The sequence below is a fragment of the Geotrypetes seraphini genome, chromosome 2 (genome assembly GCF_902459505.1).
Source record: "Geotrypetes seraphini chromosome 2, aGeoSer1.1, whole genome shotgun sequence".
NCBI classification, from domain to species: domain Eukaryota; kingdom Metazoa; phylum Chordata; class Amphibia; order Gymnophiona; family Dermophiidae; genus Geotrypetes; species Geotrypetes seraphini.
The window spans coordinates 128,014,835-128,041,326 of record NC_047085.1 but is presented as its reverse complement, the minus strand read 5'-3'; the positions used below and the strand labels follow the sequence as shown (position 1 = coordinate 128,041,326).

Genomic DNA, 26,492 nt, shown 5'->3' with positions numbered 1-26,492 from the left:
AAAAACACAACGCACACTGTACGCATAGAATTGTTAATTATCATTCCTATTCCAGGGTTTTTTCAAAGAGGTCAAAGCAGATGATTCTATGCACCTCAGTAACAAACATACAAAAATAGACAAATACCCACCCCCTCCCTTTTTACTAAACCACAATAGCATTTTTTAGCGCAGGGAGCTGCGCTGAATGCCCAGCGCTGCTTTTGACGCTCATAGGCTCCCTGCGCTAAAAACCACTATTGCGGTTTAGTAAAAGGGGACCATATTGTAAAATATAGACAGCAGATATAAATTCAGACACATTTTGACCACTAAATTTAAAATAAAATCATTTTTCCTACCTTGTCTGGTGATTTCATGAGTCTCTGGTTGCACTTTCTTCTTCTGACTGTACATCCAATCTTTCTTTCAGCCTGTATGCTTCCTCTCCTCCATACCTCATTCCCTCCTCCAACTTTTTCTTCCTCTCTTCTTGACCTTTCTTTCTTTCTCTCTTCATGCCCCCTTTCTTTTTTTCTGTTTCTCTTCTTTCCTTCTGTCTCCCTGCCTGCCCCCTTTCTTTCTTTCTCCCTGCCCTTCCCCAAGCCACTGCCGCTGCCATCGGGGAACAGGACCCAAACGCCACCAATGGATAACAGGCCCCAAAGCCGACGCCGATGCCGCCCCATGCTCTCTTTGCTTTGGGACGATCAATCTTCCTCTCCCCGACGTCAATTCTGCCGTCGGAGAGGAAGTTCCGCCCAGCCAGGCAGCGATTGGCTGGCCTGAACTTCCTCTCCGACGGCAGAATTGATGTCGGGGAGAGGAAGATTGATCGGCCCGATAGATCGCCAAGGCAAAGGGAGTCCTGGATGATCGACTCACTTTGTCTTGGCGAGCTACCGGTCGATCGCGATCGACCTATTGGGCACCCCTGCTCTAAAAGATATAGGGGATGCTAAATTGTGGAAATTATAGTTTGTTATTACTTCACAGCTAAACAAACATGGTTACATAGAAACATAGAAACATAGAAGATGACGGCAGAAAAGAGCTACAGCCCATCAAGTCTGCCCACTCTGCTTACCCACCCCCTGTCTATGCCCTAATGACCCAATTTCCTTATCTTGACCCTCGTAGGGATCCCACATGGGTATCCCATTTATTCTTAAAGTCTGGCACGCTGTCTGCCTCGAACACCTGCACTGGAAGCTTGTTCCAATGATCAACCACTCTCTCTGTGAAGAAATACTTTCTGGTGTCGCCATGAAATTTTCCGCCCCTGAGTTTGAGCGGGTGCCCTCTTGTGGCCGAGGGTCCCTTGAGAAAGAAAATATCATCTTCCACTTCGACACGTCCCGTGAGGTACTTAAATGTTTCGATCATGTCTCCCTTCTCCCTACGTTCCTCAAGAGTGTAGAGCTGCAATTTGTTCAGTCTCTCTTCGTACGAGAGACCCTTGAGCCCCGAGATCATCCTGGTGGCCGTCCGTTGAACCGATTCAATTCTGCGCACATCTTTACTGTAATGTGGCCTCCAGAATTGCACACAGTACTCCAGATGAGGTCTCACCATGGCCCTGTACAACGGCATTATGACTTCAGGCTTTCGGCTGACGAAACTTCTATTGATACAACCCAATATCTGCCTTGCCTTAGATGAAGCCTTCTCCACTTGATTGGCAGTTTTCATGTCTGCACTGATGATTACTCCTAAATCTCGTTCTGCTGAAGTCCTAGTTAAAGTTTCTCCGTTCAAGAAGTACGTCCTGCATGGATTTCCGCTTCCGAGGTGCATGACCTTACATTTCTTAGCATTGAAGCCTAGCTGCCAGGTTGAGGACCAACTTTCCAATGTAAGCAGGTCCTGCGCCATATAATTCTGTAAACTGCATTCACTTACTATATTACATAGTTTGGCGTCATCGGCGAATAGTGTTATTTTACCTTGAAGCCCTTGAGTCAGATCCCCTATGAATATGTTGAAAAGAAGTGGACCCAGGACCGAGCCCTGCGGCACTCCACTGGTCACCTCCGATGTTTTAGAGAGGGTACCATTAACCACCACCCTCTGAAGTCTGCCACTCAGCCAATCATTGACCCATGCAGTTAGTGTCTCTCCTAACCCCATCGATTCCATCTTGCTTAGCAGCCTGCGGTGTGGGACACTGTCAAAAGCTTTACTGAAGTCCAGGTACATGACGTCCAAAGACTCTCCCAAGTCCAACTTTCTTCTTACCCAGTCAAAGAAGCTGATGAGATTGGATTGGCAGGACCTACCCTTGGTGAATCCATGCTGACTGGGATCCCGAAGATTCCCTTCATTCAAGATCGTGTCCAATTTGCTTTTAATTAGTGTTTCCATGAGTTTGCACACTATTGATGTGAGACTCACCGGTCTATAATTCGCAGCCTCTGCCCTGCAACCCTTTTTATGCAGAGGAACGACATTAGCTAATTTCCAGTCCAGGGGAACTTTCCCCTTACTTAGGGAGAGATTGAATAGCTCAGCTCAATTCTCTGAGCACTTTTGGGTGCAAATTGTCTGGTCCCATGGCTTTGTTCACCTTGAGTCTTGCCAGTTCACTGTAAACTTCACCTGGTGTGAACTCAAAATTCTGAAACGGGTCTTCTGTGCTTTGTGTTGCCTTCAACTGCGGACCGTGTCCCGGTGCCTCACAGATGAAGACTGAGCAGAAGTATTCATTCAGTAGTTCGGCTTTATCGGAATCTGCTTCCACGTAACTTCCGTCCGGTCTTCTAAGGCGTACTATCCCGCCTGTGTTCCTTTTTCTGTCACTAATATACCTGAAGAAGGATTTGTCCCCCTTTTTAATGTTTTTTGCCAGAATTTCTTCCACTCGAAGTTTTGCCTCCCTAACTGCCATTTTGACCGCTGTAGACCTGGTCCTATATTCTACTTTTGCCTCTCTTTTCTCCGTGCGCTTGTAGGAGAGAAACGCTTTTTTCTTCTTCTTAATGAGGTGCGAGATCTCCGCGGTGAACCATTGGGGTTTATTGTTTCTGTGTCGTTAATTTACAGATTTTATGAAGCGGCTAGTTGCTTCATGTATGGCTGATTTCAGTGTTAACCACTTAGCTTCTACATCATCGGTCTCCGCTTGGTCCTGCAGCGTCTGATGGACGAAATCTCCCATGCGTGCGAAGTCTGTGCCCCGGAAATTGAGTACCTTTGTTTTCGTGTTTGATCTAGGGAAGCCTTTCCTAAGGTTGAACCATACTATGTTGTGGTCGCTGGAGGCTAGCGTATCTCCTACTGAGACCTCTGAGACGCTTTCCCCGTTGGTGAGTACCAGGTCGAGGATCGCCTGGGCCCTAGTGGGCTCCGTTACCATTTGTTTGAGACGTGCTCCCTTTAGGGAGGTTAAGAGCCTCCTGCTACCGCTGGTTGTCGCTGAAAATGAGTTCCAGTCTGCATCAGGCATATTGAAGTCCCCTAGCAGTACAGCTTCTCCTCGTAGAGTGATATTCTCTATGTCTTCAATTAATTCTGCGTCCATGTCTTCCAGTTGTCTTGGGGGTCTGTATACCACACCTAGATACAGGCATTTTTTTCTGCCTCTTGCCAGGTTTACCCAGAGGGACTCCCCGGTGTACTTGACATCTGTGATCCTGGTGGTTTTGATGTCCTCTTTAATGTATAGAGCTACCCCCCTCCTAACCTGCCCTCTCTGTCTTGACGAAGTAGATTGTAGCCCGGTATAGCCATATCCCACCCATGTGAGTCCGTGAACCAAGTTTCAGATATTGCCACCACATCTAGGTTGGCATTCCTTATTTCAGCCTCCAATTCTAGAATTTTGTTACCTAAACTGTGTGCATTGACATACATGGCCCTCCATATCTTGTGTTTGCTAAGTCCCTGTGAGGCGTATCCTACCCGAGTCGGTGTGACTCCCAAAGAACTGTTTACAATGTGGGTACTTACCTTGGACATGGAAGCGGAGTTTCGACTCACCTCATCAGGATAATTCCTTTCTGCACTAATATGTGAATGGGTACCCTCCCCCGACTTACCTAGTTTAAAGCCCTGTGAAGCAGGCGGGCTAGTCGGTGTCCGAAGACGTTCTTACCCCTACTGGTCAGATAGAGTCCGTCTGGTCCCTGAAGTCCTTGTAGCGCTTCCCCATGGTTTAGGAATCCGAAGTTCATATCCCGGCACCATCCCTGTAGCCACTCGTTCGTCCTCAGGATACGTTCATCTCTGGCTCTTCCCTTGCCTCTAACTTGGAGGATCGATGAGAAAACCACCTGTGCTCCTGTGGTCTCAGGGCGTGAGTAGTCTATCCAGACTGGCGGTGACATCTCGTATCCTGGCTCCAGGCAGACAGCAGACCTCCCTAGATTGCATATCCGGTCTGCAAATTGATCCCTCGGTGCCCCTCAGCATGGAATCCCCGATGACTATTACTCTGCGCTTCTTTGGGGGGAGCCGGTCAGTTGTCCCTGGAGATGGAGCTGTGTGTTGGGCCTGCTCCTGTTCCTGCTCCTGTTCCTCATCGGCAGTTCCTTCCTGAAGAATCTGGAATCTGTTCCGCAGGGCGAGTTGACGGGTTGATGTATAGCTGCCCTGTTTGAAAGAAGAAGGAGAAGATGAAGAGATTGAAAAAGGGGGGGGGGGGGTCTCCTGTGTTTGCCCGTGGAGGAGGTCACCTGCTGCCAGGAGTCAGTGCCGCTAGCCATTTTCTGTATCCCAATTGTTGGTTTCAAAGCTGATGATTTGGGTGTCTCGAGGATGGACTTGTCATGGGCCTGCTCGGTGATTTGGGACAGCTCCTGGACGACTCCGTCGATGTAGGCCTCGTCCTCTCGGATGCTTCTCAGGCGTATCACCTCCTCCCTGAGGCTCCTTAGTTCCTGCATGGTTAAGAGATTGTGTTTGAAATGCAACTTGCAAGATGGCAAACTTATATATACCCCCTTTTCTAATAAACTGTGCTAGCAGTTTTTAGCGCAGAGAGCCATGCTGAATGGTCCGCACTGCTCCCGACGCTCATAGGAGCTCTATGAGCGTCGGGAGCAGTGTGGACCATTCAGCGCGGCTCCCCACACTAGAAACTGCTAGCACCGTTTAATAGAAGAGGCCCATAGTTTTCTATCCTGCCCTCAAATTACACAGTTTTGGGCATAAGTTTGTCAGGAGTTGGAGCAGTGTAGTAGGGCACAGGATATAGACAATGAAATAAAATTGTTAGGGGGATCTATTTTAGATGGGTAGTACAAAGACATATACGTTTATTTTTATTATTGGGAATTTTGATTGCTAAAAAATGTATTTTGAAGAACTGAATAGAATTGGTCCCTTCCCCCCCCCCCCCAGATATGGAGAAGTGGACTTCTTGCATGATGGGTATGCTTCAAATGGAGGTGACCCAACAGATGAAAAATTGCAGAAACTTATGTAACAGCATAGAAAAGTTTTTATGCTGGCTAAGCTCTCGAAAAACCAAACAAAAACTGCAGACAATGTATACGATGCAGGCAAGAATTTATTGTACCAAAGTTAAAATGCAGTAATAAAAAACCTTTTTACCAACTAAGAGACCCAATACGGTCCGTGTTTCGGACAACACGCCTTCGTCATTTTCTGCTTTTGAGTGATTTGGTTTTTGGCAGCGGCTCTTGGTGTAATACACAGGCATTTGTTGTTACCTTCATTTTTTGCGGTACATTGTATACCTTATTTACCATGGACCCCTGACGAAGGCGTGTTGTCCGAAACACGGACCGTGTTTGGTCTCTTGGTTGGTAAAAAGGTTTTTTATTACTGCATTTTAACTTTGGTACAATAAATTCTTGCCTGCATCGTGTACATTGTCTGCAGTTTTTGTTTGGTTTTCCTGTTTTGGTGGTTTTTCTGCAGATTCGGTTGGATTTCTTTTTTTGTTGCTCTTTTGGCTAAGCTCTCAGAGACAGGCACATTTAACAGACCGGGTCTTGTTGGGAGAGTTTTGGGGTGGAGAACTCCTTGATAGGTTGTGTTTCTCCACTATGCTAATTTATATGCCAATTTATTGGAATCACCTTGTTTAACATAAACCAGAATGGTTTCAATAATATGTCCTGCAAGGAACTAGTGTTCAGTGAATAAAGACAATTTCCACTTATAAAATAAGACTTGGTATTTTAGAGGATCAGGTAAATCGTGGAATTTGCATTTCTTTAAATTTCCCTAGACTTGAAAATGTTTCACCAGCTGATATGTTGCAAGGATATCTTCCAGAAACTCTGAAGAAACCAAAGGTGCCTATCTTCCTAATTATGCAAGCCCCACTGCCTTCCATCCCTTTAGAGGAGTTCCAGAGAAGAAAAAATGAGAGAGGGTAACATATAGGGCCTGAAGTGTTTGGATGTGTCTGCATTGATTGAGATTTTTCTGGATCTCACTGTGCCTAGACTAATGTTACTTGTAACATTTGTGATAGAAACTGGGAGCTGCAAAAAATATATATATATCTTATATAATAAAACCCTAAGGGTTTCGTGTTCCCTGCCGCCATGGTGTGTGATCCGTGGCCATGTTCCATTTTAGAACCCAGCGGCAGGGAACACTGGCCACTCCTCTCCTCCTGCCCTCACTCATGCTTCTTTTTTGAGTGAAAGTCAGATTTTTTTTTTTCCTTATTTCTGTAAGAGAACTCAGGAGAAGTGAAGGAGCTTTTGGTACTAACACACTGGAAATCTAACACACTAACATTGTTTAAAGGTCCAGAGGCAGAACTCCTCCCTCCTTACTCATCATTAAACTGACGTAGAGAAACCAAGCCAGATCTTGGTCTTCCTGAAAGGTGATCTCAGTTTTGTGACCTCACTCCAGAGATTTAAGGACTGGATTTGGGTGGTAAATTTGTCTTTTGGTCAGAGCTCATCAACTGACCATTAAAAAAGACTGATTTAAAGGTTTGGCTTCTGTTAGAGCCCAACATCTGATCATTGTAACTGGAGTTTGGAAATGATAAATCATATCTTGGAGTGAAGGGGAGATAGCATCTGTATATAGTTGGATTGTATTCTGAAAACAACTGTTCAAGAGTGTGCCTCTTCATTGTTCTAAGAAATAAAGTTGGAGTTTTGAATTTACCTAGGATTTCCAGATGTCCAGGAATTTTTAGACGACTCTCCGGGTGCCTAGAGGGATTTCCAAAACCTGGCAGTTTGTCACCAGATTTTGTCCTAAAAAAAAAAAAAAGAAGACATGTGGCCCTGCCCCATTCTGCCCGCCAACCCCAGCCCCATACAAAACCCTGTCTCTTTGGGGCCATGTTTGGAGGGCATGTGCGGATGCGACACAATGTCATCGAATTGCACCCACATATGTGTAGATGCCCTCCAGATGTGGCCTTGAACTCAATGGTTTTCAAAACCTGGACAAACTGCCAGGTTTTGAAAACCTGTAATGGATGCCTGGACAGTCCTCTAAAAAGAGGACATGTCTGGGTAAATCAGACATCTGATAACCCTAACCAAACCACATGAGCTGGTGATAACTGGATCCACATTAGAAATGCTCTCTCCATTTGTGAGACAAAAACGGTGGAGAATGGAAGACCAACCTAATGATGCAATCTGTGGAATAACTAGATTTGTGTGCTGAAACTTCACAGGTTGGTGAGGGTCCAAGGACTGACCAGCAAGGCTTATATGGACTTAGGGCAGTTTTTTCAATGCAAGGCTCGGGAGCCAGTGGTGATTCCTGGAGACCTCTACGGCAGCCATCATCATTTTGGCTTTTTTCTGCTACTTTGCCTGTCTACCTAAGCTCATGACAGAAAGGGAAAAGTGGATGAGAGAAAAACCACAGACTTGAAGGACAAAGCATTTTGAAATTGGTAAAGAGAATGCATTGGAAATGCTCACCTCCTTGAGGATACCCAAAATAAAAAATTTTGAAGGTGGGGCAGATGCCATTGACATTGATCAGTAGTGTCACAGCCTCACATGGGAAGATATTTGGTGGCTTTTCTTCAGCTCACTTAGATACAAATTGGCCCTAATTTAAAAAATAGAGAAGACTATTGACTTAGGCCTAGATGCACTAAAAATGGTTGATCAAGTCGAGTGGCTTGTCCGATTTTAAAACGGCGATCAATTTTCCAACAGCTTTGCAGGCAAATTTGTTTTCCTATAATCTCACCCCACCGGTCGTTGGAAAACTGAATATGACTCATGCGCAGAGCTGGTAGGGGAAACCTGAACAGCTGAGCTGCAGGAGAAGTCCTGAAGCAGCCTCTTGCTGCTCAGCTATCCAGGGCAGGAAGATTTTATTATTATTTTTTTTTTTAATAGTCATAGGTATTGTGTGTGTGCCTCCCTGACAACAGCCGCCCCCCAATAATGGTCCCCCCTCCCCCCCCCCCAAAAAAAAAAAAGAGAAGCAGGAGAGATGCCCACTCCTTCCTGCCTCGGCCAACTCCACTCCTGTCCTTCCTCCCCCACGAAAATTGCAGCCCCTGGGCACATCCCACACTGGCTGACCTTCTCCCCCCATGAAGATCGTGCCCCCCAGACACATCCCACATTGCTGACCCTCTTTCCCAGCAAAGATTGTGGCCCCAGGATACACACACAAACCCCCATTGTGATGATCCTCAGAAAGAGGGATGCCCACTCTCTTCTGCCACTCGGCTCCCCCCACCCACCCGACCCAAACCCATACCTTATATAGAAGAAGAGAGCAGTCGGGATGTCCAGTCCCTCCTTTCGGCAGGCCCACCTTCAAAATGATGGGCCTTCCTGTTCCCTGTGCATCTTGGGATAAAGTGGGAGGGGCCTAAGTCCTGATTAACTCAGGTGCCTAAGGCCTCTCCGCCAATCAGGGCCTTAGGCTTCTCCCAGGATGCACCAGGGACGGGCCTAAGGCCTTGATTGGTACAGGCGCCTGTGGACCCTCCCTTGTGGGAGAGGCCTTAGGCACAACCAGGTGGCACAATCCTTGTAGGGGGGCAGGAGTGCAGAGGGGTCCAGTGAGTGGGGATCCCTCCTGCCTCTCTTGGGTCCTTAACAGCCATCGCAAAATTTAGTGCATGCCTTAGCAATTTTAGGGCATCAATTGGAAGGCTGGTTTTAATATTAATGACCTTGTTTTAATACTAATGATGTTGTTTACATGGCAGAATTGTAGAATGTAGAAATTCACGGAAAAGTACATGGTGAGCCATTGTGTACATCGGGCGGCAAATTAGGTCATTGTTAAACCAGTTCAAACTGGTTTAGCGACAATTGTTAGATTCTCGATGAATTTAGTGCATCTGGGCCTTAGAGGATTAGATGTCTAAGCAGCTGCCTTATAAATCTTGGTAGCTATTTTTTTTTTTTTTAATTACAGAAGTTGGTTTTAAAATATGGTGTGCATGATGGAGGAGGGAAAGTATTTTGGATTAAGCATACTCATGTATCTAGGACAGGGCTGCCAAGTCTGGTCCTCGAGATCTACTGGCAGGCCAGGTTTTCAGGATATCCACAATGAAAAGCAGAGACTGAGAGGAGACATAATACAGACATATAAAATCATGAGAGGCATAGAGAGGGTGGGGAGGGACAGATTCTTCAGACTAGCAGGGACAACAAAAACAAGAGGTCACTCGGAAAAACTGAGAGGGGACGGATTCAAAACGAATGCAAGGAAGTTTTTCTTCACTCAGAGGGTGGTGGACACCTGGAACACGCTTCCAAAGGAGTTAATAGGACAGAGTACAATACTGGGTTTCAAAAAGGGACTGGATGACTTCCTGGAAGCGAAGGGGATTGCAGGGTATAGATAGAAGGTTACTCTACAGGACAAAAGCGAAAAGCGTATGTGAGTTTTAGGGTAGGAGCACTATCAGGTCCTGGACCTGAGGGGCCGCCGCGTGAGCGCACTGCCGGGCACGATGGACCTCCGGTCTGACCCGACAGAGGCAAGTCTTATGTTCTTATGTTCTTAATATGCATGAGAGAGATTTGCCTGCACTGCCTTCTTGGTTTGCAAATCTCTGTCATGCATGTTCATTGTGGATATCCTGAAAACCTGGATCTCGAGGACTGGATTTGGGCAGCCCTGATCTAGGTCAACAGAGAGCCATTGGGGAAGGAAATAAATAGGCCTTGGGCAAAGAGTAGCTGGTTCTGCTCCCATCCTCCATGTTATAATGTTATACAACATGGCATCTACAGTATTTTATCAATGAATTGCAAATGGGTAGATGGATGAATGTTGCTGTAGTTGAATTGTGTATTCTTTTTACAAATTCATTTTTGAATGCAAAAAAATTATCTTTCTGATTTAATGTTCATATTTGAATGCATTGGGGCACTGTATTGTGCTGCTAACTACTTAAGCCTCTAACCCCCTCAGTCTTCAAAAATGTGCCACAAGATTAAAAAAAACAAACAAAAAAACTTTGCAAACCATTAGAACTTTGTGTAGGGTTTAACTTTGTGTTAGTCATGCATGAAAAGCTGCCCTCCCACAAAACTTCAACACTTGTAATTTAAATCCGCTCTTCCTGCACTCTTTATTACTATTCCTTTGTTGCTTTTCATTCTGTGGGCTTCAGCTGCCCTTGAACTTGGCATTTTATTTTGATCCCTCATGTGCATCAGTCACATTGTATGCAACTTTTCCAAACTCTGGCTTCATGGCGTTATTTACTGAGTAAATTCACGCAAACATTTGTATCCTGATTCATTATGAGCACAGTGTTATGTGCTGTATGCAGAAAAGCTTAATTATAATGCATGAGCCTTTTTTTGTGCCTTTAACCTATGGGACAGATGCATATGATTAAGTTTGGCAAAACTGGCCTGTTATTGTAATGTAGATGATTCCAGGGTTTGAAGAACTTTTTTTTTAGGCAAGCATGAGTAAAAGAAAAGAAACCTAGGGAAGCTGCAATGCAGGAACCTCTCTATATCAGATTGTTTCATTTTCATGGATTTCTGCTTGTGACATTTTTTTTCTTCTTTATTTTTTTGTTGTTTTAGTGGGACTTCACCGTTAGCTTGTCTGAATGCAATGCTTCATACTAACACTCGTGTGGGCGATGGGACCTTCTTCAAAATCCCTGGGAAGTCAGGACTCTATGCTCTTAAAGTAAGTTCGTCTTTGTTTCTTAACACATGTAAGACAACAAAGCATTGTTTTTATGCCTCTGTAAGCCCATTAGAGCAGTGGTAAGGGAACAAAATCACATGTAAACACTAAAAGAGATTTCAGATGCCTTATAAAAAAAAATTTATATCACGAGAAAGCATTACATCTGTTCTTATTAACATTTAAAATAAAAACAAAAAAAACCAGAGAAAGAAAAGTCGCACGTGAACCTGTTCCTGACATATGGTAATCATGCACTAGTTAGTTAAAGAATGTGTTATTGCTAATAATGTGTCAGAATTTATAAGGAGTATGTGCCACATTTATAGCTTGAAGGGAAGCATTGTCTTAATGATTATTATTGTTTGGCTTTGACATTAGCAGTTCATTACCACCTCACTGTGTATGAAAGGCATGTCATTAATTTTAATCAGAAGTTCTGGGATTATCAGAGAATGTGCAGGAGCTAGTTGAATCGTGGAAAAAAAAACCTTTTGTTTTGAAATGAAGATACAGAGGAAATTTTTTAATGCCATGGTAACATTTACAGCCTCTTAATTTTCACAATTAAGAGGAAAAAATGATTTAATGTCTCTAGTTGAATGGATTTGGTCAGAATTAGTAGGTAAAAGGGAAAATCCCAAAGATTAAAAAAATCTGTGAACTTTTTCCCCATCCATATTTAAAAACATCAAAAGCAGTGCAGTGCAGTTAACCAAAAGCTTCACATACAAACAGCAAATGGATTTCAAAAGTTTAGGCTAAGGGTTTCTTTGGTTTGAATCCAAGAATCATTTTATCTCTTCAGCTGTCCTCAATGCTTAAACAGTTCTTATATACAAAGCAATAGATACATTATATGTAGAGAGAAAAGAGAAAGCAAATAGGAACTAAGATGAGACTTCTTAAAAGATATCAGCCATTCAACAAATTACGTACAATTGGAAAAACTGGAGTAGACTAAATTATAATTTTTGGTGGAATTCCCTATGTCATATATTTAAAATGGAAAGATTTATTGCAATACAGCGAGGGTGTTTAGGAAATTTCAAGATGTGTGGGAGCCATTAACAAAATATTGTAATGATTAGATGACATTTTTTCCCTTGATTTACAGGTTCAAGTATGAGGGTGGGATAATTTTATTATTATATATTGTACAATGTATTTGATTATATAATAGGACGGGATGGGAAGGGTGGGGGTTAACAGCATTTTATGTGTACTCTTGATGATTATTAAGTGATATATTTATGATCTATTTGTTTTAACATATTGATACACTTATTGTATGTTTGAAAATGAATAAAGAATTTAAAAAAAAGGTATCACCTTATCTAAATATCCAGTTTTTTCAATTGGGTTTTTGAGTTGCAAGAAAACTTGTTGGAAAAGGTTGGACAAACTCATTCACAAGGTATGACAAATCCAAGGTAGCTGTCAGCAAGGCTGTGGTGTTTCAAGTTTATTAAAAGATTTTTTAGACCACTTAATCAGGTTTCTAAGCGGTGTATAATATAAAATTTAAAACATATTAAAACTGGGGATACTAGATAAAATCTAGGTGTCTTAATAAAACACTAATAAGACATATAGACCAACTTCAAACAATAGGAAAAAAAGGGAAAAACTACCATCGTCAAAGAGAAGTGAAACAAAAAAGGGAAAACACAATAGGTTAGGGTAAAAAGTAATCATTTTAATTTTAATTTTTGTCCTTAAGAAGACAGTTGTTGTCCAAAGGCATCCTGGAACAAGAATGTTTTTAATTTTGCTTTAAATGGTTTTATTTCGGATTCACTGCGCAAATGGTTTGGCAGCGAATTCCAGAGAGTAGGAGCCGCAAAGGCAAAATTATTGGAGCACAACGTATTGATTCATTTTAAAGAAGGTATGACGAGAAGATTTTGAGTCATTGAACGAAGAGATTTTAAAGTATTATAAGGACTTAAAAGTCTATTAATGAACTCTGGTGCTCGACTTCTGTTAGGAGCAGATTATTGTACATTAAAGTGGAAGGCTAAGCTCCATAGTTTCCCCTAGCCTAGATGATTAATTATATGCCTAGCAGGAGATAATTGTTATTTTTCTTTCCATTATGCAGCCTATTATATATATATATATATATAATTCTTTATTCGTTTTTACAGCTTACAACAAGTGTATACAGAAATAACATTTTAACTTACAAACTTATAAACTTCACTTGAATTTCTATTACAATCATCTTAAATTAATGAAATGTATCCCCCCTCCCACCCTTACCATATCATATGTAATCATGTATATCTTATAATATATATTATTTTCTACTAATCTAAGCATTTAATGTAAGAACAGAACCCCCCCATCCCCACCCTCTCAGTTACAATTATGTAAATAAGGGGAAAGTGTTATTTATTCATTACAATAGTCTGTTAATGGTCCCCAAACATCTTTGAATTTATTAAAATGTTCTTTCTGTATGGCTAATATTCTAATATATATATATTTTTATTACCACAGAAAGAAGAATCTACATGTCCAGCAGATGGCACACTGGAGTTAGACTGTGAGTCCGAGATAGATGGCACAGACATGGCAGAGACAAACAGTAATGGAGAAGAAAATGGAGGTAAATGTAATTAAAATGGAAGTGTCCTGAGATTCAAAAGGAAAAAAAACAATATATCATACACTGACTATATAGTAGTTTTAGCCTTATTGTTTTTTTTGTTCGATCCTTTCATTTTATTGAACTTCATCAGGACTGAATTTTAAAAATCTAGGTGTATAGCATAAAGAGTTAGTCCTTATTCTGTTGAACTGAAAAATTACCCTATTCCAGTTCTACATTTAGATGCCTAATTTTATTAGGTTCTTAAAAATTAGGGAGCACAAGAAGTGAGGGTTGGGGGGTCTATGAAATCAAAACAGCATTATTTGTGGATTATCTTTTGCTGATAATTGCTGAACACATCAGAACATTTAATGGACTTCCCTTTGTCCTCTGGATTTAGGATTAGTATAGGAAGTCCTTGGTGATGAGGGCTGCAGGATAAATGGACAAAGGGTTGGGTGGGAGAGTTCCCATTTCAATGAGATAGGGACTTTATGCTGTATACCTGGGTCTTCTCATCTCAAATAAAATAGGACACTTGTAGACTTTAGGCTAGATTCACTAAGCAAACCGATTGTGTACCAATCGGTTTGCGAGCCCTTTGCGACCCTATTTCCCTCTGACCCGATTCACTAACCTGTGTAGCAATCTGATCCCGATCCGTGCATGCAAAATAGCCAAGCGATTGATTCACTAACAATTGCTTGGCTATTTTGAATCGGGTTATGCTATTGTCAAACCTGACTACTGCAGACTTGTCGGTAACTAAGTTACAGACAGGTCTGCAGGTTTTTTTGACAGGCCTGCCTGTCTTTTTTTATTCATTTTTTTCCCATGGCACAGATATTTTGTGTGTGTGAACACCCACAAAATATCTGCCCCATAAAAAAATAAGTCAAAAAACGACCGAGCCCTCCCCCCCACCCTGACAAACACAATCCCCCCAGCGACCTACAAATAGCAGGAGGGATGCCCACTCCCTCCTGCCACCACCCGACACTGCCCTCCCTGCCTGTGCAAATATGGCAGGAGGAATGCCAACTCCTTCCTGCCACCAACTGACTCACCCCCCGACCAGCACGGCACTCACCTCACCCCCTGACCGGCACGGCACGGCACTCACCCCACTCTCCGGACTGCCAAGGCCCACTCCCAGCCCAACACTGTCCGTACTAAAAAGTTGGGAGCAGGAGGGGTGCTCAGTTCCTCCTGCTCTGTAGGCCTTCCACCCCCGGCTCGGCCCACCCCTGGCCCAGCACCCCAGTACCTCCAAGTTGGGAGCAAGAGGGGTGGGAGGAGGGAGGGAGGAGCTTGAGGCGCTTCAGCCAATGAGGGCATTAGGCTCTTCCCTGTGCATCACATGATGCACTGGGGCGGGGCCTAAGGCCCAGGCATACGTATCGATGGAGTCGGAGGAGCAGGAGGGACTGAGCACCCGTCCTCTCCCAACTTGGAGGTACTGGGGTGCCAGTCTGAGGCGTGAGCCAGGCTGGGGGGTGGGAGACCTACGGAGCAGGAGGGACTGAGCACCCCTCCTGCTCCCAACTTTTTGGTGCCGGGGGGGAGGCTGTGCTGGTCGGGGGGGCAATGCCTGTTGCAGGAGGAAGGCCTACGGAGCAGGAGGGACTGAGCACCTCTCCCATCCCAACTTTTAAATATGGGGGTGTTGGTTCAGGATGTGCTGGTTGGGGGGGTGTGCTGTGCCTTGCTGGTCAGGAGGCTTTTTTTTTATAGGCGTGATATTTCGCAGCATATGAAAAAAAAATCCGGTAGAAGCCCTGACAGCAGTGACAGGATGCTGCTTCTCCTGTCACTATAGTCAGGATCTGCGCATGCTCAAAGATCACTCTAGTGATCCGTGCTGTGGGTGAGGGGCATGTCAACGATCGTCCCCATTTGCATGCAGGCCTTTTGTGAATTCGTCGGCCTGCATGCAATCGGGAATGGATCGGACACGGAATCGGGGGTTAGTGAATCTAGCCCTTTATCCTATGAATTCTATAAATGGTGCCCAAATTATGTGCAATCCTGAGATCCATGCACAAATAAATTAGTTACTGAGCTATTAACAATCAGTAATTGGCTGTTAATGATCAGTTATTGATGTTAATTGGCTGTAATTTGGATATGCATGCGCATCTGACTGTGCAAAATTCTATAAAGATCCGTGCCCAAATCTTCTTGCATGTAGCCCAAAAAGGGGGTGGCTATGGGAGGGGCATGGGCAGGTCACACAGTGTTATAGAATACAGGGGCTGTATGCCCAAGTTGCATGCCTGGATTTACACCAGGTTTCAGTTGTTGTACTTCCTCGCACCCAAATTTGGGTGCTGGAATACACACTAAGGCCCTGATTCTTTAAACGGTACCTAACTTCTAGGCGGCATTGAATGCAATTGTCAATCATCCGCTAGGCGCTGTTTATATAATTGCACCTAGCAGGGCGCTTAAGCGTTCTTAGGTGCCAGTAGGTGTTGAAACCTTAGACGCACTTCCATTTATGCCAGGGTTTTCTTGGCCTAAATGAGTGCACCTAAGTTGGGCGCCTATGGGCACCTTATTCATACCATGCACAAAATCTGCCTAGAATCTACCCCTAACCATGCCTAGTTTCTGGTAGGCACCTCAAAGTAGACGCCTATCTTAAAGTGGTAGGCGTCTAACAACTAATTAGTTTTTTTAATGATGTTTTTCAATTAACAGCACTAATTAAGCTAGACTGAATAGCTAAGTTAGGCGCGTCAATCTAGGTGCCTAACTCGGGTGCTGTTTATAGGGCTAAGTGCTATTCTTTAAAGAGTGCTTAGTCCAGAGTATCCATTATTGAGTAGCACTGAGTGCATATATTTCCCAGCACCTACTTTTCAGCACCATTTACTGGATTCTGTCTCATATGTCCCGCCCATGCTCAGAGAAGCAGGACAGTAGCTAGAGCAGTTGCACCACCTGCTGCTGTCTCTGGGAAGGAGAGTTCATTTAGTGTGCATGATACTCCTGCCTGAATACCTACTCCAAAATTTGCCAGTTGTCCTGAAAACGGAGGATGTGTGGGAGTAGGATGCTCACCAAATTTTAATGGAAGGGGAAGAGGCCTATCAATGTTACAGGTGTCCGGGGAGAAGGAGGACTTCCTGATGTCAAGCATTACAGTGTAGCTTTTCTGTTACATCAGGTCAGTTCTTGGTAAGCAGAATGAAAAAGCTTTGTAATATGGAGCTAGGGTCTTATAATCTGCTTTATCTCCTACATGCCAAAGAGAAATCCGTATCTCAGTTGATTGACAGCTATATTTTAATTCAAGCAATAAGGTAGGCATGGAAGATAGGCAGAAAATGGTTTAGCATAGAACACATGTTTAAGATACTTACCAATTCTGGGGAATGTGGATTTTGTCCTGGACATTGAAGATGAGGGTTTCAGGAGCTTGACATCATAACTGGTGAAACATTTACTTGAGAGCAAACCCAGAGCATTATCTTTGTACTTGTGAGAGAGCAGTTTTAGTACCTCCAGGTAAGGTAATACGTGGCTCAGTTGATGCTGAATAATCATTAAGCACTGGAGGCCGTGGAATTTGACTTGATGTGGCCTCAGGAGAGAGATGAGTAAGATCTGATGGAACAATTTATAGGCCCTCTCTGATCTAAATACAGCAGAGAAATGGATTCAAGATCTGGGAGGGAAATATGCTAAGGAAGATTTACAGGAAGGAGTAGTTGAGGGGAGAAATTAGTGAAAATTGCCTAGTTGGGTGAAGTACATTTTAAAACATTGTACAAATTGTATATGCATCCTAAATTGGTAAGTGAAGTGTGAGCTGACTTTGTGTCGGCGATTTTTCCATTGATGTCCAAGGTGCCTAGCGACTTCAAATGGTGCACTCATTGTAATAGGACTAATTCAGGTACTGACCTGCACAACTGGTGTATACAGTGCCTACGTGCTGACCATCGGGATATTTCATGCACACTCTGCTTTTGTATACAGAAGAGGTTGCTTTAAACCAGAAAATTAAATTTTGAGAAATTTTTGGGTACAACTTCAGGGACATCAAGTATGGCTAGAGACTTGACTCTGACGCTCACCGGCTGCATCTACAACGCGCTCCACATTTTCATCTTCGGTGCTACCAGCACCAGGAGACATACATAGGCATAGTCTCAGGTGTCTTCTCTATCGACACATTCCAAGTGTCGACGCACCAATGAGTCGTGCCTTGGCAATGCCTTGACACTCAACTGAACAAGCCTCTAATGTATCTATATCAATATCGGTACCAGCGCCATCTCTGCAAGAGCAGCTTTGAGCACTGTTGACACAGTCATACACTGTACAACCTGCTGCATTGTCACTCCCAGCCTCAGCCCAGTCCGAGCAAAAGCTACACAGTCTATCAAGGTGTCAAGCTTCCACATCAAAAAGACACTTGACATATGCGTCATCTAGGGAGCAGAGCACATCAGCCTCTCCTCAATATTCTTCGGCACACTCTCAACGCTTCCCTAGATGCTCCACTACCAGAAGAGCTGACATTGAGGACTCTGACTCTGATTTGTCACCACACTCTTCAGATGAATACCCAAAGTTTTCTGCTGATGAGTCTTATGGGATACCATTGGATCCTTCACCACCTCCTCCTCGACGCAGGTTCTCACCTGAAAGTTTGTCCTTTACCAGCTTTATTGGACAAATGGGACAAGCACTCCCTATTAGCAAGGAGTCTGAAGAGGAGCCTCGGGCAAAGCTCATGGAAGCTTTAGACTATAAACAGTGGCCTAAGGATTGCAACAAAATGCCATTGTACAAACTTATGAAGGAAACTCTTTTTAAGAACTGGAAAACCCCGATGTCTGTCCCAGTAGCTCCAGAAAGACAGAATCCAGTTTTGTCCTGGATTTGACAGGCCTCAATTACAACATCAATCTCTAGTACCGTGTTCCCCGAAAATAAGACAGTGTCTTATATAAATTTTAGGCCCAAAAAACGCACTAGGTCTTATTTTCAGGGTATGTACATGATCATCTCTCCCTTCCTCTCCTTTACCCCAATTCTTCCTCTTTCATTTTTCTCTCCCACATGTGCAGCATCTTTCCTCCCCTCCCTCCCATCCCTCATGCAGCAGGACCCTTGCCCAACTTCCCTTCCCTCTCTCCCATCCCTTGTGCAGCAGGACCCTTGCCCAACTTAACTTCCCTTCCCTCCCCTCCCATCCCTCCCTCCCATCTGATTCCAAACCCTGCCAACCACGAGCGAGCCCTATATACCTCCCTAAGTAGCGTCGGCCGAAAGCACTCCAAGCAGGCTGGTTCGGCCTTGTCGCCCATAAATTCACTCTGCCTGTTTAGAGTGCTGCTGGTCCGACGCTGCTTAGGGAGGTATGTAGGGCTCGCTTTCAGTCAGCGGGGTTTGGATGGGAAGGAGGGAAGGATGGAGGTTCAGCTGCATGGTGGGGGCTGGTGCTTGGGGGGGTTGCTCACTCAAGGGTTCTGCTGCACAAGGGATGGGAGGGAGGGAAGGAGAATTGCTGGCGAATCCTGGGACTAGGGCTTATTTTTGGGGTAGGTCTTATTTTCGGGGAAACACAGTAGTTGAGTCGGCCAGCCCTAAAACAAGCAAATAGCTCTCATTCATATGCCAATACTCCACCAGGCAGAAAGGGAAGAACCTTAGACAAATTTGACAGATAGGTATTCCAAGCAATGATGATAGCTAATAGAATACTCGGTTACAATTTTTACATGACCTTTTATTTGAAGTCCTTGTTGAATAATTGCCAAACTTTGAGCAATATCTTCCATCACACCAGTTCAAACTTTTCTAGCATCTGACCAAAAAATTTGTTGGAGACCAGAAAATACATGATCCATATTCAGTGCCTTTGATGTCACCTCCTGGACTTCAGCAGTGTCCATTGCAGTGCGCAGGCAAGCTTGCCTCTGGATTTCGGAATTTAATATTTATATCAATGACCTCGAAGAAGGAACATCCAGTGAGATCATCAAGTTTGCAGACGACACAAAGCTATGCCGGGCAATCAGATCGCAAAAGGATAGCGATGAACTCCAGAGAGATTTGGGTCAGTTGGAGAAATGGGCAGAGAAATGGCAGATGAAGTTTAATGTGGAGAAATGCAAAGTGATGCATTTAGGCAGTAAGAATAAGGGACATGAGTATAGAACGACTGGTGCAACTCTGGATAAGAGCAAACAAGAAAAGGACCTGGGAGTACTGATAGATAGGACCCTGAAACCGTCAGCACAATGTGCGGCGGCGGCAAAGAAAGCAAATAGAATGTTGGGCATGATAAAGAAGGGAATCACGAGTAGATCGGACAAGGTCATAATGCCGCTTTATAGAGCAATGGTCAGACCCCACTTGGCATACTGCATCCAACATTGGTCTCCCAACCTAAAGAAGGATATAAAACTGCTGGAGAGGGTGCAGAGACAGCAACGAAGCTAGTAAAGGGTATGGAGAAACTGGAATACGAGGATCGACTGAAGAGACTGGGATTGTTCTCCCTTGAGAAAAGGAGACTACGAGGGGATATGATTGAGACCTTCAAAATATTGAAAGGAATCAACAAAATAGAGCAGAAAAAATTATTTACATTGTCCAACTTGACACGGACAATAGGACACGGAATGAAGCTAAGGGGGGGGGCAGGTTCAGGACAAATATCAGGAAATTCTGCTTCACGCAGAGAGTGGTTGACACCTGGAATACCTGGACCGTCCTAGGATTCAAAAGCAACTGGATGCACATCTCCTTACGAGAGGCATAGAGGGATATGGGTGACTAAAATTACATCTGGTATACATAGGACAGGGCCTCCGCTTGTGCGGATCACCGGACTTGATGGACCGAAGGTCTGATCCGGAGATGGCGCTCCTTATGTTCTTATCACTTCTCCAATATCCCATGTATAGGCTATCCTGTCTTGTATCAAAGCTAGTCAAAAAGGGAAAGCTTCTGTTGTTGTTTTTGATTTTGGGGGTTGGGTTTTTTTCTTTCTTTTTTTTGTTTAGAGACGGGAGAGGTCTAGTTTCAGATTTAAAAAAAGCTTGAAATGTTTTTTTGTGTGAGTTTTTTTTGTGTGTGGGGGGGGTTATTTGAGAAAGCACAGAAATTCAAAGCAACAAAATAATGGGAAAGGATAAAACACAGACCTTGTGGACTTTGCGGATCTTTACCGCACGTCCTTAAAAATCTTCATTTTTTGACAGCTGAGGTTTCATATTTCATGTGTGCAGGTCCGCATTTTAGCCTCTCATTCCACTGCTGTCTCTGTTGCCGTTTCTGATCCCCATGGTTCTGTGCCGACAGTCTTTTATTAATAACACTAAGGGAGCTCTGACGGACCCTAATGCTTCTCCCGCCTTATGCTGAGACTAAAAGTGGCAAAACTTTTGCCCTGAGGTCCACGCTACTTTTACTAAGCTGCGATAGCGTACTAAATTGCTGCATGCGCTATATGCTAATGCCAGCATTGAGCTGGCTTTATTTCTTGCCACGTGGCCCGGGTTTAGCGCGTGCTGAAAACGCTATCGCAACTTAGTAAAAGGAGCCCTTAGTCTCAGCATAGGGAGGGAGAAGCATTAGGGTCCGTCAGAGCTCCCTTAGCTGAGGTGTTATTAATTAAAGACTGTTGGCACAGATCTGTGGGGTCAGAAACGGCAACAGATACAGCAGTGGAATGAGGAGCTAAACCGCGGACCTGCACACATGAAATATGAAACCTCAGCTGTCAATACATGAAGATTTTTAAGGACCTGCAGTTGAGATCCGTGAGGTCTGCGTTTTACCTGTTCCCCAAAATAATCCCAAATCCAAAAAACAGCAGTAAAAGATTAGCCAGCTACAAACATGAGAGAATGCAGTGTTATACTTTCCACCAAGGCTGGCAGTAAACGGAGATTTAACAGTTTTGAAAAGTTAGTCCAAGCTGTGTGCATAGGTTCAGTTTAAGAAAAAGCTTGATTTATTTTATTTATTTATTTGGAGAAAGCACAGAAATTCACAGCAAGAGAATAATCAAAAATTCAAAAACAGCAGTCCAAGAGCCTGGAATGCTCTTCCAATGAATATAAGAACAGAACAGAACTACCACACCTTCAGGAAAAGACTGAAAATGTCCCTAGTTGATAAATTCCTTTCAACTCAGTGACCCCCACCCTCTCTCCATGACAATGTAGCAGTCATCCTCAACACATTCTGGGCAGAGCTTTGAATTCTTGCCCAGAAATAGCTAAGAAGAAGAAAAAAAAGAATTAAATTGAATCAGTAATTTAAAGAGTAGATACGGCTGGGCAGACTGGATGGACCATTTGGGTCTTTATCTGCCGTCATCTACTTCCTGACTTGCAACAATGTAACCTTTCTTCACAATGTGCTGTAGCTCCTTCCCTTATTGTAACAGTGTGACCTTCCTCTACAATATGATGTAGCCTTTTCCCCTTGGTGCCACAAGAGCTTCTTTTCTTGCTATGTTTTTGATCTTGCCCCTGTCCTCCTTTGTGATCTAAAAGGATTTTCCACAAGTGCTATACATATTTCGTTATTGTATATCTTTTTTTTTTTCTTGAGTGACATATTTTTGTCAGTGGGAAAGTTATTTTGGTTTGTTGTGTTCTTTACAATAAACAAATCTGAAATGTAATAAACATCAAAGATGTGTAGAAAGCAGCCTTCCCTAATTTTAAATGGTCAGAGAGCAGGTGGCCCAGTGAGAAACCAAGAGATGTGGACATGAATCTTGTTTCTGCCGCTGGTGCTTGTTAAAGAGACTTGGGCAAATCGGTTGTCAACCACAGCCTCTTGTAAGCTCTTTGGGGAAGGTACTCATTGTACCTGCCTGTAATTTTAGTAAAGTTCTCTAGAGATCTGAAATAATGATGATCTTTTTCTGACATTTTATTCTTAACCATCTTTAATCTAGATTTTGCTCTGGCTATGATATAAGAACATACATAAGAATAGCAATACTGGGTCAGACCAGTGAACCATGTAGCCCAGTGTGTTGCTTCTAACAGTGGACAATCCAAGTCAGAGTACCTAGCAAAGGACTGCTGTGAACCCAAAAATGAAGACGGTTCACAGCGCCACTGGAAACCACTGCTATAGGGGTGTTTTACCTGAAGAGAGAAGCAGTAGAGAGACAATTAGCTATGCCCTACTGACTGCATGCCGAACCCTCTGGATCACAGAACATAGGCACACAAAATCTAACCATTAGGTGTCAAGTATGTTGCACAATGGGTAGGATGCACTCCACCCCCCCTCCCTCAAGTGATATGAATGCTGCTTCTGTAGCATCCACATTCCAGGCTAACCTGAGGAGCAGAAGTTGAGTTTGAGACCTGAGCCCTGACCTCCCACATTCAGTGCATCACTGCTCCTGAGCCATTGTACCAACCTGGTTAATCTTCTTTTTTTTTTAAAGAAGAAAACAGTTGTCATCCAGCATCACAAGCAAATAAGTAAATGTGGCTATTTGTAGAGGATTAATCACCTATAATCAGAACACTGGCAACCTCCATTCCTGTCCCAAAGAAAGCCACAGATGAAAGCTGTGCTCATAGAGTAAAACTGCCTACCTGTATAGATCTCTAGGGTAAAGGATCCATAACACAGTTACTCAACCGCTGAATTGCTTACTTCTTTTTGTTATTGAATGTGAGTTAGGTCCATAGGTTAAAGAAAATGAACTGTTTTTCATCCTTCACTTGTTAAGCTCTAGAGACCAGAAAATGATTTGTATGAATTTCTTGATGCATTTATGTTGACAGTCCATGACCATTTTATGTCAATACAAGTATAGATCTCTGTCAAACACAGAAAATGTATTATATGTGTGGAATATTGTAGTCTGATATTCTTGTGCATGTGTAATTTTTCCCTTAATGATTCAATACTTTTTTATATATAGTTTTAAGCACCTATTTTATGCTTGAAATGGACTGTAAACTATATTAATCTGTAGTCTCTAACTGTTCTTCTCTAGTAAGGTCAAGTATGAATTTCTTTGGGCTTTCTAATTATGTCTTACGTTTGAAATAAAAAAAAAAAAATCTAATCTAATCTTTGGTTTATATACCGGGTCATCTCCCAGTGGAGCTGGACTCGATTCACATATAATTAAGATTAGAGTACATAGCAGAAAACATAGGAGAAGGAAGAACTAATTAAAAACTAAAGTACATAAGAAAAGCATAAGAAAAATAATTATAATATTATCATTTTGTTGAGGCTGTAGTTAAACCATTTAAAAATTGTGAGAACAACAAAGTTTTCAGGAATTTACAAAATAATTGCAGCTGGCCTAAAAGCCGAATGGAGTCAGGAAGTTCATTCCAGATCTCTACAAACTTGAAAACAAAAGATCGACTGAGCTTCCCAGCAGATTTAATTCCTTTAAAGGAAGGGAAGGCTAACTTATATCTTTGTGTGTTTCTCAAATGGCAAAGTCTAAGGGTATTCCAACATAAGGGGACAAAAGGGTCAATATTAATCTGCTGCTCTCTTAGGGGAAAACATTTATGAAAGGCTAAAAAGAGCAGAGTTTCTTCTTTGGAACAGTAGATCGGTAGGTTAGTTCAATTGAATGGTATGATCTACTACTATTTCAACACTTCTATAGCGCTGAAAGGCGTACCCAGCACTGTACATTTTTGACATTAAATAGACAGTCCCTGCTTGGAAGAGCTTACATTCTAACTTGGACAAACAGACGTGAAATAGAGGGTTGGGGGATGCAGAACCCAAGGTGAGAAGAGTTAGGAGTTGAAAGCAGTCTCAAAGGGAGGTGAGCTATTAACTTGGACTTGAACATTGCCATAGATGAAGCCCACCGTAGAGATTCAGGCAGTTTATTCCAGGCACACAGCACAGCAAGACAGAAAGGACGGAGTCTGGAGTTGGCAGAGGAAGAGAAGGACACAGATAGGAGGGAGCTTGTGGGGGAACATAGGGGGAGAGAAATGACAACAGAAAATAAGGGGCAGCTGATTGAATGCATATGTAGGGCAGTAAGAAGAGCTTGACTTGTATTTGGAAATGGATGAGAAGCCAATGAAGTGATTTTAAGAGAGACGTAGCGTGAGTATAGTGACTCCCATGGAATATGAGTCATGCAACCGAATTCTGGATTAATTGAAGGGAAGAAAGATGGCAGAGTGGAAAACCTGAGAATAGCAAGTTGCAGTAATCTAAGCATAAGGTGATGAGGGTGTGGATAAGGGTTTTGGTAGTGTGCTCAGAGAGAAAAGGTTGGATTTTGGTAATATTATAGAGGAAGAAATGGCAAGTTTTAGCAAAATGTTGTTTCTGGACGAAGAAGGAGAGAGAGAAGAGTCAAGGATGACCCTGAGATTGCGAGCAGACAAGACAGGGAGGATGAGAGTGTTGTCCACAGAGACAGAGAACAGTGGAAGTGGGAAGGTGAGTTTAAGCAGGAAGATGAGCAGCTCAGTTTTAGCCATATTCAGTTGTAGATGAAAGTGAGACATCCATGTAGCAATGTCAGACAGACAGGCTGAGACTTGGGTCTGGGTTGCAGTAGAGATGTCTGGTGTGGAGAGGTAGATTTGGGAGTCGTCAGCATATAAATGATATTGAAAACCAGGGGAGGAGATCGGTCCTCCAACTGAGCGGGTGTAGATTGAGAAAAGGAGTTATCTCAGGACAGAGAGCCTTGAGGTACACCAATTGATAATGGGATGGCTATGAAGGAAGAACCACCATTACATACACTGAAGGTGTGATGAGAGAGATAGGAAGAAACCCAATAGAGAGCAGAAGCCTGGAAATGTAGAGGGCAATTCTATAAAGGGGATGCCTATTCAATAAAGGAAAGTAGACACTTACTTCATTTATAGAATACTGGTATAGTAGCGCAAATAGCAACATAGAAACATGAGAGCAGATAAAGGTCAAATGGCCCATCCAGTCTGCCCATCTGCAGCATCTACTATCTCGTTCTCACCCTAAGAGATTCCACATGCCTGTCCCATGCTTTCTTGATTTCAGATACAGTCTTAGTCTCTACCACCACCAGAGGGAGACTAGGCTCAGGAGTAATCTTAAGTATTAAGATTGCTCCTGAGCCTATAACCTCTTAACTTCATCCTATGCCCTCTCATTCCAGAGTTTCCCTTCATTTGATAAAAAGGCTCGCCTCCTATACATTAATGTCATGAAGATATTTAAACATCTCAATCATATAATCCATATATATATATTTATATATATATATATATATCATTCATATAAATACATGTATTGTATATAACTTAGGTCCAGCCATTTAAACCAGCCAGAGAGCTGATGTAAATGCTCGTGCCTAATTGTTATCAAATGCTTATAAATTTCTTTTTTTAATTTCATTTACTGTTATTGAATATTAATTTTCAAACATTTTCAACAAAGAAGAATTGTCACATTCATAGTCAGCAGTTCAATAAAGTAATTTAAAACAGAAAAACAATACAGGAAATCTATAATTTAAAGTATTAGCTATCGGAGGAATCAGAAAAAAAAGCATTTTGAGAAGATAAGGAAAAAAAGTAATAAAACTAAAACTACATGAAAGCCAAACAATCTTGTCCATCTAAGATAATCCCCACTAATACTTTTCTACAGGAGTCAATTCAAATGCATTAAACACCACTCTTCTTAATTAATTTCTCCTGCTTCTGCAACAGATCTTGTAATTACCTGGGTTCTAAAAAAAAAATAATAATCTGTACCTTGAAACTTCACCAAAAATTTCCTGGGAAATTTCAATGAAAAAAACCCCCCAAAAACCATTCCCATAGCCAAAGCT

The 26,492-nt window shown here is 42.9% G+C and overlaps 1 protein-coding gene across 3 annotated transcripts in view; it reads left to right on the top strand.

Moving 5' to 3' along the window:
• ASXL3 (ASXL transcriptional regulator 3) overlaps nt 1–26,492 on the top strand; it is a 326,363-nt gene that overhangs the window by 154,507 nt on the left and 145,364 nt on the right. For all 3 annotated transcript variants that reach the window (XM_033934243.1, XM_033934244.1, XM_033934246.1), the window contains 2 exons: nt 10,962–11,070; nt 13,576–13,684. In XM_033934243.1, the coding sequence (XP_033790134.1) occupies nt 10,962–11,070; nt 13,576–13,684 (218 nt within the window). The remainder of the gene's footprint in view (nt 1–10,961; nt 11,071–13,575; nt 13,685–26,492) is intronic.